The 13,493-nt window shown below is 46.4% G+C and overlaps 1 protein-coding gene across 4 annotated transcripts in view; it reads left to right on the top strand.

Moving 5' to 3' along the window:
* Nucleotides 1–13,493, top strand: part of ANKH (ANKH inorganic pyrophosphate transport regulator) — a 138,610-nt gene that overhangs the window by 75,573 nt on the left and 49,544 nt on the right. For all 4 annotated transcript variants that reach the window (XR_005529596.1, XR_005529595.1, XM_039238835.1 and 1 more), the window contains exon 2: nucleotides 5,546–5,762. Coding sequence is in view for 2 of the 4 variants with exons in the window: in XM_039238835.1 (XP_039094766.1) it covers nucleotides 5,546–5,762 (217 nt within the window). In the remaining 2 variants the exon portion in view is untranslated. The remainder of the gene's footprint in view (nucleotides 1–5,545; nucleotides 5,763–13,493) is intronic.

Here is a 13,493-nt window from a genome sequence, read left to right as displayed (position 1 = left end):
TCCAAAAAGCTCTCAAATCCATCTACTTCTCCCCAGCTCCACTATCCCACCCTGGTCTGAGCCATCGCCATCTCTTATTTGGATTACCAGACTCTTGACTTCAAGCTTCTGCCCTTCCCTGTCCAGTCCACCCTCATCCCCTTACCCAGCATGAGCCTCTGCCCCACCTGTGCTCAGACCCTGTAATGGCTTCTCACTGCTCTTAGAACAAAGCACATATTCCTCACCATGACCTGGAATGACGTCAGCATTGCCTGCTTTCCCAAACTCCCTCCATCCCTCTCCCCACCACTCTTACTGGCCTCCCATCTATTGGGTAAAACACCAAGCCCTCCTGCAGCCTTCAGTTCGGTTCATTCTTGTTCTCCAGGCCTCAGCTCCGTTGTCACCTCATTTGTCACCTCCTTAGAGGAGTTTCCTTGTCTAGTCCTTCTGAATAATCTTCTCGTAGGAGTCCCTGTTCATTAGCATGCTCTGTTTCTTCGGTACCTATCCCAGTAAATGTTTGTACCGCTTGTATATGTTTTACTTCATTCTTTTTTTTTTTAAGTGTATTTATGTATTTTAGAGGGAGGTGAGGGGCAGAGAGAGAGAATCCCAAGCAGGCTCTGTGCTGTCACAGAGCCCCATGCAGGGCTTGAACTCACGAACCATGAGATCTGAGCCAAAACCAAGAGTCGGAGGCTTAACCAACTGAGCCACCCGGGCGCCCCTTATTTTACTTCATTCTTTCAAACAGTTACTGAGATGACCTATGCTGTGATCCCCTCATGTTGCATCTCTGGGAATGTATTATGAGCCAGAGAAAGTTCTCTGTGTCCCGGAGCTTACATTCAAATGGAGAAGATAGGCAGTAAGACAGATCAAAAGCAAATAGACTAATGTCAGGTAAGGAACGTGCTATGAAGAAAACAGGGTAAGCAAATTGAGACAGGTGAAGCCAACAGCAGGCAAGGGAAGGATAGGGAAGGATGAAATACTGGAAAGATGGCATCACAAATAAGTGAACAGTGGTGGGTATTTTATTCAAATCGGTGTTGAAGAAATAAACTATTTTTGAGAAAGTGAATTTTGAGCCATAACTCATGGCCTAAATTCCAGAAGGATTAAAAGGTAACTGTACAAATGAAACCATCAACTAGAATAACATTCCCTTACCTCTGGATGGGGAAGAATGGCCAAGTCCAAAGGTGTGGGAAGAAACTCCATGACATGATTGATGGACTACCTATAACTCATTACTTGGGGTATCAAAAGAAAATCAAGAAATTAGGAAGGGAACAAATTAAGGGAAATCCTTGCGATAAATGAGAAAAACAAAAAGGCTAAGAATATGAATAGAGCACATCCTCTCAACTGTAAAGTTCTCTTTTCCTTGTGTTTTAATGTTTCTTGAAATTAGAATGTTTTTCATTCTCTGTGTACGCTTAATGTAGTCATGAAAAATGTTGAATCGGTGGTATATCTTACAAGTAATAACATCTTATCATCAAAATGCAGTTTTTTTAAGTTCATAAAAATTCGTAGGAACATTAAAGTTCCTAGTAGAAACTGCTTCATTCTTTAAACAACCATTTGAGAGTTTATGATGTCGTGAGGGGTTAGGTATAGAGTGGTAAACAAGACAAAAATCCTTGCTTATGAGTGCCTTCTCTAGGCCAGTCACTGCCTGGTGCCCTGTGCACCACTTACATCCAATCTAGGATCAGCCAGGTTGTTTCCGCGGAGGAAGTAAGTACCGTGACCAGTGCCACGATAGCTTCGATCGTAGCTTCGATCCAGTCACTAAGTGATCGAAGTGCATCCCGCTCCACTCAGTCTTGCTGAAAGAGCTGTATGTCATCCCCTCTGCCCTCCCTGCCTCTCACCTCCTCACCCCTGCATTTAGGACTCCATCAAGGAACTCCTGGTGGAAATAGAAAGCATGGCAGTGGGCGCCCCAGCCAGAGCTGATGTCTTTTTAGCAAAGAGTAAGGTTTTGCCGGCGCGCCTGGGTGGCTCAGTCTGTTAAGTGTATGACTTTGGCTCAGGTCATGATCTCACAGGTTTTGAGTTTGAGCCCCACGTAGGGCTCTGTGCTGACAGCTCAGAACCTGGAGCCCGGAGCCTGCTTTAGATTCGATGTCTCCCTCTCTCTGCACCTTCCCTGCTCATGCTCTGTTTCTCTCTCTCTCTCAAAAATAAATAAACATTAAAAACACATAAAAAAGACACAAGACACATAAAAAAAAGTCTAATCCTACATTATTTAGGTGCCCTCCTATATGCTTTTTAAACTTGTACTAAATAATATATATCATTTAAATGTCAATGAACGGTTTTAGCAATAAAAAAATGAACAATTCACAGCCAAAGATTTTGGGAAGGACAGGAAGGAAAAAGAATTAGCTGTACGCTGGTCTCAAAGTCTGAGAGAAACATAATGAGAAGCTGTCCTAATCTGGGGTCCCTGGAAGCAGACGCTGTGTTGGGGGGATTCTTGTGCAAGTGATTTGTTGGGTGAGCTCTCTCAGGGAGAGAGGGGAGCGGAGGCATGGGTGAAAGGGAGAGAAGTTATACAAGAAGGTGATCTCCACCAGACACTAGCTTCCTCCTGATCCCACCAGGGAGCTCTGGATTATGAACTATATCCAGAGCAACCCCACCCTGAGGCAGGGGACCTGAGCTTTTCCTACCCCTGTGTCAGCCAGCTATTGTCTGTGTGTTACCTGGGACTCAGGTGTGGCCTAAGTGAGCCAAAGTGTGGCTTGAGGCAATTTTCCCTGAGGGAGAGGCAGCTGTGAGCCATTAGTAGCCGACTCCTGGCACCTAGGGACAGGTGCACTACCCAGTAAAGGCCCCACCCAACAGCCTCCACTACAGAAATCCAAAAATATTAATTTGGAAGCTCATCAAGTGATAGGTTGTGACATATAGCCGGACCCTCTGACTACATGTGCCTGTTCAAATCAACATAGGATTTATTATCAAGCAGCTCCCTGATTTTTATTTTGCTTTAGGGTATTAAAGTATTACATCAGCTTTGCTAGAAGGGAAATTTTTTCTAAGGAAGGTGTCATGGGAGGCGTGTTCCAGGAAGGCTAAGAAGGTTCTTATGGAAAATTTGAAGGTATTATTGGGAAAAAAAGGAAAAGAAGATTAGACATAAAAATGGAAACAAGTATCAAAAACCCACTCATATGATACCAGCCTCGTCAGAAGAATGACACTGAATTCCTACAGCAAATAGATATTTTTCTTCTAGAGTTTTCTAAAACTATTTTACACATTGCTATTTTCCTATAAATAAATTTTTTTTTGCTAACAGTACTTTGCCTAGAATATTCAACTATATGATGATGGATACATGTCATTATATATATGTGTATGTATATGTATATGTAATATTTGACAAATCCATGTATTTGTCCAAACCCCTAGAATGTACAGTCCATGAGTGAAACCTAATGTAAACTATGGGCTTTGAGTGACAATGATGCATCGTTAGAGGTTCAGGGATAGTAAAAACGTACCACGCTGGCGCAGAATGTTGATAGTGGGGGTGCCTTGTGTGTTGGGGCAGACAGACTGTGGTACATTCTCCATTTTCCTGTGAAGTTGAAACTGCTCTAAAAAATAAAGTCTATTGTTTTGTGCTGATCTCAGCCTATTGATAGTAATACTAGGGGTAGAAATGCCGGAAGGCACTCACCTGGGTCCCAGTGAGTCTCCCACAGACCTCTCCCCCTTTCAGAATCAGTGTTACCACCGGGCCCACCCTTGAGGATCTCATTAAGATTGCAAGACGCCCTTGAGCAACAACCATCAGGAAACTTAGGAATAATAAAGGTTTATTACTTACAAGACCCGGAAATTGCACAGCACAGGGGGGGGGGGGGGCACAGCACACCGGGGGCTATGCAGCGAGGTGGACGGGGGCGGTGTGGAGAGCGTGCGCACGTCCACGGGCTTGGGGTTCTGCTTTTATTGGGGTCAAGTGCGGGGATCCAGGGTTTCATGGGCTTATTTTTTATTGGTGAATTTAAGACACAAGAGCAGGAATGTAAAGCATGGGGAAGAGAAATGACAAGTGGCCCAAATGGTCAGTTATGAAATCAATGAAGATCTCTAAAACGGAGGAGCCTCAGTGGTGGGGAAGGTAGTCTGGCTCTTTATCTGTCCCTGTGGCTGACAATGTGTGTATTCAAGATAGTTTTCCGAGAAGTGGGTGATTTCTCTTTGAAAGAGCTGTCTGGGCAATCGAAGCTTACCGTCCATGCTTTCACTACCTCTGTTTCTGTAAGTATGTAACTACCAAGAAAGCAGACTCTCCTGCCTAACAGTTTCTTGTGCCTAAAGGGCAGGTGACATCTTGGTGAGATTTTTAAAAAATTTCTTGTCCACCTCAGGGTGCCTGGGTGGTTCAGTCGGTTGAACGTTGGACATCAGGACTTCAGCTCAGGTCATGATCTCACAGATCATGGATTCAAGCGTCACATCGGGCTGTGCGCTGACAGCTCAGAGCCTGGAACCTTCTTCAGATTGTGTGTCTCCCTCTCTCTCTGCTCCGTCTCCATTTGTGTGTGTGCGCTCTCTCTCTCTCTCACTACTCTCTCTCTATTTCAGAAGTAGAGGTAAATATTTTAAAATAAATAAGTAATAAATAAATAAATAAATAAATAAATAAATAAATAATTCTCCCCACCTAGACATCGGTCCATCCCCAGCATCTCCGGTGTAATCTGGCTGGCAGGTGGGAAAGTAAGTTTGGAAATGCCAAGCTGACAAGGCCACTGGTACCTCAGAGGGTCTGTCATGGAGGATGGGTAACATGATCAGAATATTCTGTGACCACGACTTCTTGAGCCAGCAATATCCAAAAACAGAGTATTTGGCCTAAAGGTTTTCTTATATTTGTTTGCACAGAGCTCACGAACACGTTCCAAGTTCAAATACAGTAAGAATCGGGTAAACAGCATCCATCGAGGATATAATCTATTCCTTCAGTACTTTTGTTCATAGCATAGAATTTGCTCTATGCAGGGAAGGAAATCTCCATAACATGTATACGGTTTTTCAGGTTATGGGTGCACACGCACGCACACATGGTCACGCACATGCATGCACGTGCATATACCCGTTCCTTAAAGAAAAAAAGAAGCCATCATCCACTCCCTACAAAGCGGCCGACTCATTCCCAGAATGCCTGTTGCTGTTATATATAGACATTCAGCCTACAAATAAAATGTAACATGCTAAAGTTTTAACCCAAACTTCCTAGAATTATTTTCTGATACTAACGTAAACTGCTTATTGGGTTTTTTCCTCTATGACTTTAACCCCAATGGGCAGGTATCTCCCCTGCAAGAAGGTATTTCAAAGCGAAGCTAATATGGATGAAAATGAAAACTAATAACCTTTATCAAATTACAGTGAGATTTACCCCATAAGCTGCTTAGCGTTTCTATAGAAACATATCTGCCAAGTTTCATTTTGGAAGTGCGATTCCTAGGAGATGGGACCACATTGCTAATGCCGTCTGTGCGTTGTCTTTCCGTCTCCACAGGCCTTGAACCGGGGCATCGCTGCTGTCAAGGAGGATGCAGTCGAAATGCTGGCCAGCTACGGGCTGGCATACTCACTAATGAAGTTCTTCACGGGTCCCATGAGTGACTTTAAGAACGTGGGCCTGGTGTTTGTGAACAGCAAGCGAGACAGGACCAAGGCTGTCCTGTGCATGGTGGTGGCCGGCGCCATTGCTGCCGTCTTTCACACCCTGATAGGTAAGGCTCCCGACCTCCGTGGGTCATGTCTTGTTCCTGTCCGTCTGTTCAAATGTATTTATCACAAGAAATGATTCTCTGGCAATTCTTAAACATTTGTCACGAGAAATTTCAAGGGATGAAAGGAATGGAATTTGCATTCCTAGCTCAAGAAAAGAAAATGTGTTTTCTCTGGGGAGCCGTCATTTTACTTCTTTGACCCCCTAAACCCTGTGTCAGAGAGCAAGTCATTTCTGTCCTTTCAACAAAATGGCCCCATGCTTCCTGATAGACATGCATTACTGAACAAACTGAGTCTTTTTTTTTTTTAATGTTTATTTTTGAGAGAGAGAGAAACAGTGGGAGTGGGAGAGGGGCAGAGAGAGAGGGAGACACAGAATCAGGCTCTAGGCTCTGAGCTGTCAGCGCAGAGCCTGACGTGGGGCTCAGACTCACGAACTGTGAGATCACGACCTGAGCCAAAGTTGGACGCTTAACCGACTGAGCCACCCAGGCGCTCCTACACAGACTCAATCTTAAACAGAAAAATAGAATGGTTGCTATGTAGGACTCATGCTTATCAGCAGTGAGAACAAATGACAGATTGTTTTATGTGTTAAAATTAACTTATTTGAGGGCCTCATTATTCTGTCGTATTCACAGACAAGACTAAGTACTGTGGCATAACATTCTTTCCATGAAAGAAAAGCTATATCATACATATAGCGACTCTCGCACAAGATCGCCGAGACCTTGGAAAAGCACTTGCTTCGGAGCCTGAGTCCTGCTTCTGCCTTCCTGGTGGTGATAAAATTCTAAGAGCATGATTTCCGAGCTCCTTGGCTTTTAAAACAGCTCAGCTTACCAGGCAGAAAAATTGAGTGGCGCATGTATTGAGCCCAGTTGGCATAAAACCCGTGAATAACACCTCGTAAACCCATTGTGTGCCTTCAGAACAGCACGGGCAGTGTGAGGATCATGAATGTCAGTGGCGAATAAAGGAACCAGAAGATTAACCCAAACCATTCACGGCGTATTTAGATGGCAGCTAATGTTTACTTACATGACTATGAAAGTAAAGGGGGTGAGGCCTTTCTGGTTTTCCTTTTGAATGTAGCACAGAGTCTTATGCTGACAGCAGTGAGAGACACTGAGAACGTAATGCTAAGGACCCAATATTCAGCCAAAGTGTTGATATTGGTCATTTAACTTGGGCTCCGGGCTTCAGGGCCTGGGGTTGAGAGGAGGAGATTCTCTTCTTCCTTCAGCTCGTGCCCTGAATACTAACTTGTGAACTGGACTTTGAAGAAAGCTTCTGCAGCTAGACTCGGTCTGGGCCATTTTCAAAGATGGTGTATGCCTTTGATAAAATTCCATACAGAAAATGAATAGGTCTAGGGGCACCTGGGTCGGCTGAGGACTCAATTCTTTATTTCAGTGCAGGTCATCATCTCACAGTTCATGAATTCGAGCCCCAAGTCGGGCTCTGTGTTGACAGTGCAGAGCCTGCTTGGGATTCTCTCTCCCTCTCTCTGTGCCCTGCTCCCCTTTCTAAATAAAAAACAAGCAAGAAAGAGAGAAATGAATAGGTCTAGATAAATTTTTTTGTCTAAAGGGGTAAATCTGTTCCCTTTTACTGCCAGTCTTTATTTAGATTTCTGAATAACCCTAACATGGCCTGTTCTTGTCACAGCTGAATAAGACTTTGGTACTAGTAGCTAATTACTAGCCATCAGTAGTCATGGAAGAAGAAAGCTGAATATTCTGCATTATGGACACTGTTATGAGGAACAAGTGGTCATTGACAGAAATCACCGTTTTTCAAGTTAAATCTAAAATTTTCAATTTTAAAATTGATAAAAGTCTTAGCTTTGAATCAGAATGGCTCCACATCCCAGGTGTACTTAAGGAGCATTTTGAGTAGACGCTTGGAATTCTGTTGGGCTGGCAGACTTTGAAGTCTAGAAGATCCACCAGCCCAGGACTTCGAGTCTACCCCGTGTGCCCCAGAGCCTGGCTCTCAGTCACCACATTGCAGGAGTATTTCTAGCTTTTTGGTACTTGGTCTTTGTTGGAAGCTGCTAATAAGTGTCTCATTTTAGCTAAAGTGTAGCCACCACTGTTGTCGTGGGCACATGTATGAGACACCACTTTTTTAAATTGCAGGGCACGGGGTTTGCCACCAGAAAACCTTAATTGAGGCCAGTGGTCAGTGTGTAGGTGTTTTTCACCTCCCCCTGCCTAATTAATCTATAAAAGAGAGGAAAACTTGCTGACCATGTATTTGGGTTCATTGGAGTCCAGTCAATTTCACCTGCATGAAGTTAGTATTGCCTGACCTCCTAGTTTCACACAGATGGAGAAACCACCACTCAGACGTTTTATTTCTTTACACATTTGTTCTCAGCAGGGAAGCGTAAAACGCCTTCCAGCCTGGGGAGTCCGCAGAGCTCAGGGGAACAAGTTCCTATTCTCGATACAGAGCAATTGAAGTAACTTCTAGAGTGGTTCCGTTTGTCAGTCTTCCCTTCTCGGCAGGCTTCTCCAATATCATGGGTTATAGACCAGCCCTGTAAAGGTAAAAGGGTACAACTTGATAGAATTGAAACTAACAAGGGTGCTAGAAATGGACAGTTTCAGCACAGCTGAGAAATGTATCACTGTGTAACAAGCCACCCCAGTACTCAGTGACTCAAAACCCAGCACTTACTCTTGCTCACCAGATCAGGGGGCAGAGGGGGTGGTTCTTTCAGCCACGGTGGCCTCATGCCTCTGTGGTCAGCTGAGAGTTAGGAGGGAGGGTCTGCTGATCTTGGTGGGCTCACTGGAGCCTGTCAGCCAATAGTAGGCTGGTCCAGATGGCCGCTAATGGGATAGCTGAGATCTCTTCCACCAGCCTGCGCCCATGTGGACACCTGTGGCAATACCCCGAGTGAGAAGATAGAGGCCCACAAGGCCTTTGGAGCCTAAGAATTGGAAGGGGCCACCATCACTGCCACCGTGGATGACTGGCCAAGACAAATCCCAAGCCAGCCCATGCTCTAGGGGGGAGGGAAAATAGACTCCAACTTTTCACCGGAGGAACTACAAAGTCTTATTGCAGATGAGAGAGATAAGGAGGAGAGAAGAATCAGGGACATTTATCAATCAGTCTACCCCAGTCAGTTCTTTGGGAGATGACAGATTCATGCATTTCTTCAATCAACATGTATTGAACACCCACAGTGGGCTAGATCCTGGGCATTCAGATATGAATAAGGCATGGTCTTGAGAAAGAAGCAAGATGTCATACAGTAAATTATTACAAATTCCACTCCACTGAGTCTTGATACCAGTGACCTAGAATTTATGTTCTTGTGTTAAGATTTCACACTTACTTTCCTTACTTTATGCATGGGTTTATGACATACCTGTAAGGCCTGGGCAGTGTCTGTACCTCCCACGCCCAGATCTTTCAGATAAATGTTGCACATTGCAGATTCTAGAGGGGTGTGTCCCGTGTCCTTGTCCCAGCCCCCAGGTAGGTGAGCAGCCTCTTTACAGCCCGGTTAGATGGCATGATGCATAGAAGTCATTCAGCCGTACGTGCTGAGGTGACTTACATACCTCGCATACAAGCACACGCTTTGAAATGATTCATTAGAAGCACAGGGGTCAAGTTACCTGCCTGGGAAAAGCCTAGTAAACAGAGAACCTAGTGGCCTAATCAGTAGACCAGGTAAGACTTTTAAGCATGGGAACTTGGGGATTTGAATGAGAATAAGTGTTCTCAAATTTGCCTCTTGGAAATACACAGATTGTCCTGTTACTTGATTGGGAGGAGGGCTTTCTCCTCAGTTCCCATGGGAAAATATAGGTATATAGAGTTGTTTTGATTAATATTAACATTTCGTGGCATTTGGCAACAAGTGCTAATAAGTCCCGGATGAATAAGCTCGAGAGGCACTAATTCTCGAAGAGGGTCCATCACACTGGTGGGCGGAGGGCGGAAGAGCTAGGGATTTGAATGGCCCTTCTGGTTTCTTCTTGTTTGGGTGGGGTCAAAAGCTGTCTACCTATAAAAGCGTCAAGTCCATGTCCTCCCGCTGCAGCCACCCCATGAAATCTGTTTACATCTCTTCAGGAACCTTGTTTAATTTCTCCTTTTCGTGTTCTGCTCTTCATCAGGAATATGAGCTGTTTCAGAACAATCCAGGTAGGGCAGTTTATAGAAGCTGAGGGGTAGGAAACGTGAAGGCAGCCAGCCTGGTAATTACGGACGCTATGCAAAGCACTTTAAGCAAATTACCCCCAGCCGACAGCTCCAACCAGAAACAGCTCAGGGGCATAGGAGGGGGGGTGGTATTGGGTGAAAAACCACGGCTGGGATTTTACATTCCCAGCTCACAGGGTGGAAACAGCAACCTTTGTAGTTTACAATCAGATTCTTCTCTGTGTCAGGGAGGAGGCGAGGAGGAGGAGAGGAAAGAAGTAGCTTAAAGAGGAGGAGAGGTAAAAAAGAAGCGGGACCCCTGGAACCCGGAGGCCCGGAGGGGCCCAGCACAAGCTTAGGGCTGAGAACAGCAAGAGGGTGGGAGGGGCAGAGTGCAGAGCCGAGAGGTCCGGCCGAGGCAGAAAGCCTGACAACTGAGCTCTCCCCCCAGCCGTGCTAATGACCGCTCTCCATTATCCTGCATCGAGGCACTACTTTTGATATTTTCGTTAAAGTAGTCTGATGGGGGGGCGCCTGGGTGGCTCAGTCGGTGAAGTGCGCCACTTCAGCTCAGGTCATGATCGCATGGTTCGTGGGTTCGAGCCCCACATCTGGCTCCATGCTGACACCGCAGGGCCTGCTTGGGATCCTCTCGCTCCCTCTCTCTGTCCCTCCCTCGCTCTCTGCCTCTCTCAAAAATAAACATTATAGGGGTGCCTGGGTGGCTCAGTCGGTTAAGCGGCTGACTTTGGCTCAGGTCATGATCTCACAGTTCGTGGGTTCAAGCCCCATGTCGGGCTCTGTGCTGACAGCTAGCTCAGAGACTGGAGCCTGTCTTCAGGGTCTGTATCTCCCTCTCTTTCTGACCCCCCCCCCCCGCTCATGCTGTCTCTCTCTTAAGAAATAAATAAAACATAAAAGGAAATAAACATTATAAATAAATAAATAAATATCTAATAGATAACTTTAGATCTATGTACAGAAGGTAGAGAAGCTGATTTATATTGATCCCTATGCCCCCGGGGCCTCTTCCCAACTGCTCAAACTCACGGGTCCCAGTGAGGAAAAGAATTCTGTCTCCGGTTTTCCTCAAGGCCACCCGAGGTGACTTTGCTAGGGCTGTCCTAACAATGCAGCTCAGCCTGGGAGGCTAACACGACAGAAATGCACCGTCTCACAGTTCACGAGGCTGCACACTCAAGCCGTCGGTACGGCTGCTTCCTTCTCTCCAAGCTTCTGTGGTTTGAGGGCGACCTAGGGCTTCCTTGGCCTGCAAGGACATCACCCCCGTCTCCACCCTCACGTCTGCGTGGCGTTCTCCCTGTGCGCGCCCACCTCCGTGTCCAAGTTTCCCCTTTTTAGAAGGACCCAGGCATCCTGCATCGGGAGCTGTCCCGACTCCGGTGTGACCTCATCTTACCTAATTATATCTGCAGTGACCCCGTTGCCGATCAGGTCACATCCTTCTGTCCTGGGGAGAAGACTCCACCTAGGAATTCGAGGGGGCGCACGCAGCTCAGCCCGGCACCCCGCCCTTCCGGTTCTCGGCCTTCCCCGGTTTCAGAGTCCAGTCAAGTGCACGCTGGCATTGTCCGTGGGCTCTAAGCTTCAGCGCAGAACGTCAGCCCATGAGCTATTCCTAGCCGCCCGGCCCTTGCCGCGGGCACTGCATTGCCAGGCTCCACCAGCTCCGCTGTCTCACCTGCCAGGCTGGGGCACGCTGCGGGCAGCGGCCGGGTCACCTCCTGGTGGGTCCCCACACAGTGGCCTATTCCCAACTCAATGAAACAAACATGCAAGTAAACAGCAGCCACAGTGAATTCGGAGACAGAACTTTTAAGTTTTCAGCGCGCGAAGTAAGCCATTCATTCACGCAAGTAAGAAACAGCTTCATCCTGGCCTTGCGTTTCCATCTGTCTTACTGTCCCCGGTCTGAGCGCACTTGTCACCGGACTGCCCCAAAGTCAGGCTGGCAGGCTCCCCCGCCCCCACCCCCCGCCTTCCCCGAGCCTTCCTGGGTCGGATCAAGCCCCCTGTAATCCACGAGTCCAGTCTGCCTTCTGATCCAAACTTGGACAGGACAGTTGCCTCTCTCCCCTCCTTGTCCCACCTTGCAGAGCCTTTTCTCTTTCTGCCCTGGGACACCTCCCTCTCGGATCTCTCTTCTTGCTGCCTAGTGTCTCTGCTGGCCCCACCTGCTCCGCACCAGACATCTTTGCTCACCTGGCCGCTCACCATTTGGTTTTCACCTCTGCCCCCCCTCCCCCCACCCCACGCCTTGGAGGGCTTTGACCTCTCCTCCTGTACTAGCCTCCCTCATCCCACCTTGTGCTCTAGATGTCTTTACCCTCCCAGCCCCCTACCCCTTAAAATCACTTACGTGTGCCTCTTCCCCCTCCGGGATTCCCTTTGTGCATCTGAATATCCTTGATACCGTCCCGAAGATCTGACTTACTTCAAAATCCCCGTGATTCAAGACTAATCCTGGGGTGTCTGGGTGGCTAGGTCGGTTAGGCATCCGACTTTGGCTCAGGTCATGAATTCCCGTTTGGTGAGTTCGAGCCCTGCGGCGGGCTCTGTGCTGACAGCTCGGAGCCTGGAGCCGGCTTGGGATTCTGTGTCTCCTTCTCTCTGTGCCCCTCCCCTGCTTGCATTCTGTCTGTCTCTTTAAATATAGAGACAGACAGAGTGCAATAAAGATTTAAATCAATAAAGATTTTAAAAAATTTTTTGAAAAAGACTAATCCTGGAAATAGATTGAGGGTTATTTGTTTACTGTCAGTTTCTTCTTCTTATCAGTTAATATGTTTATAACTCATCCCTCAAATTTTGAAGTGGGGGGAGGGATCTTATTAATTCCCATAAAATGAAACTCTGCATTCTATCTCCTTTCTGATTTCAAAGCAGCTTCTGTCGCTGTCCATTACATTAATATTCTTATTTTTTAATGAAAACGGCAGGAACACTGCTATTAAAGCACCATGTAGGGGCGCCTGGGTGGCTTAGTTGGTTAAGCGTCCGACTTTCACTTAGGTCATGATCTCGCAGTTCGTGGGTTCGAGCCCCGCGTCGGGCTCTGTGCTGACTGCCAGCTCAGAGCCTGGAGCCTGTTTCAGCCTGTGACTCCCTCTCTCTCTGACCCTCCCCTGCTCACTCTGTCTCTCTCTCTCTCTCCTAGAAATAAAAAAAAAAAAAAAGCACCATGTAAAACACAATGAAAAACACAACAACAATTAGTATTTTCCTATATAGTCTAACATGTATCAATGAGGTAAAAATAGCTTCCTAATTTATTTAATCTTTGCTAACAGTCCCTGTCAGAACGCCCAGCTAATACATTCAAAAGACCTTTCTCTTTCTTCCTTTATATCTATTTGGCAGCTATGAATTCATTCAGCCTATATTGGTTCAGTGCCCACATGCTCCTCCCAAAAGATGAAACAGAAAGAAAGGCAAGCCGTGAAAGCCTAGGTTTATATTTTGTATTGAAGAGGCACATTCACATCTGGGCATTTTCCCTTAGTAAATAACTAACCCTCTATATAAACATTTAGCCTCCG

The sequence above is a fragment of the Hyaena hyaena genome, unplaced genomic scaffold (assembly GCF_003009895.1).
Source record: "Hyaena hyaena isolate Hyena2069 unplaced genomic scaffold, ASM300989v1 scaffold_148, whole genome shotgun sequence".
Taxonomy (NCBI): domain Eukaryota; kingdom Metazoa; phylum Chordata; class Mammalia; order Carnivora; family Hyaenidae; genus Hyaena; species Hyaena hyaena.
This window is presented reverse-complemented; position numbering and strand designations above follow the sequence as displayed.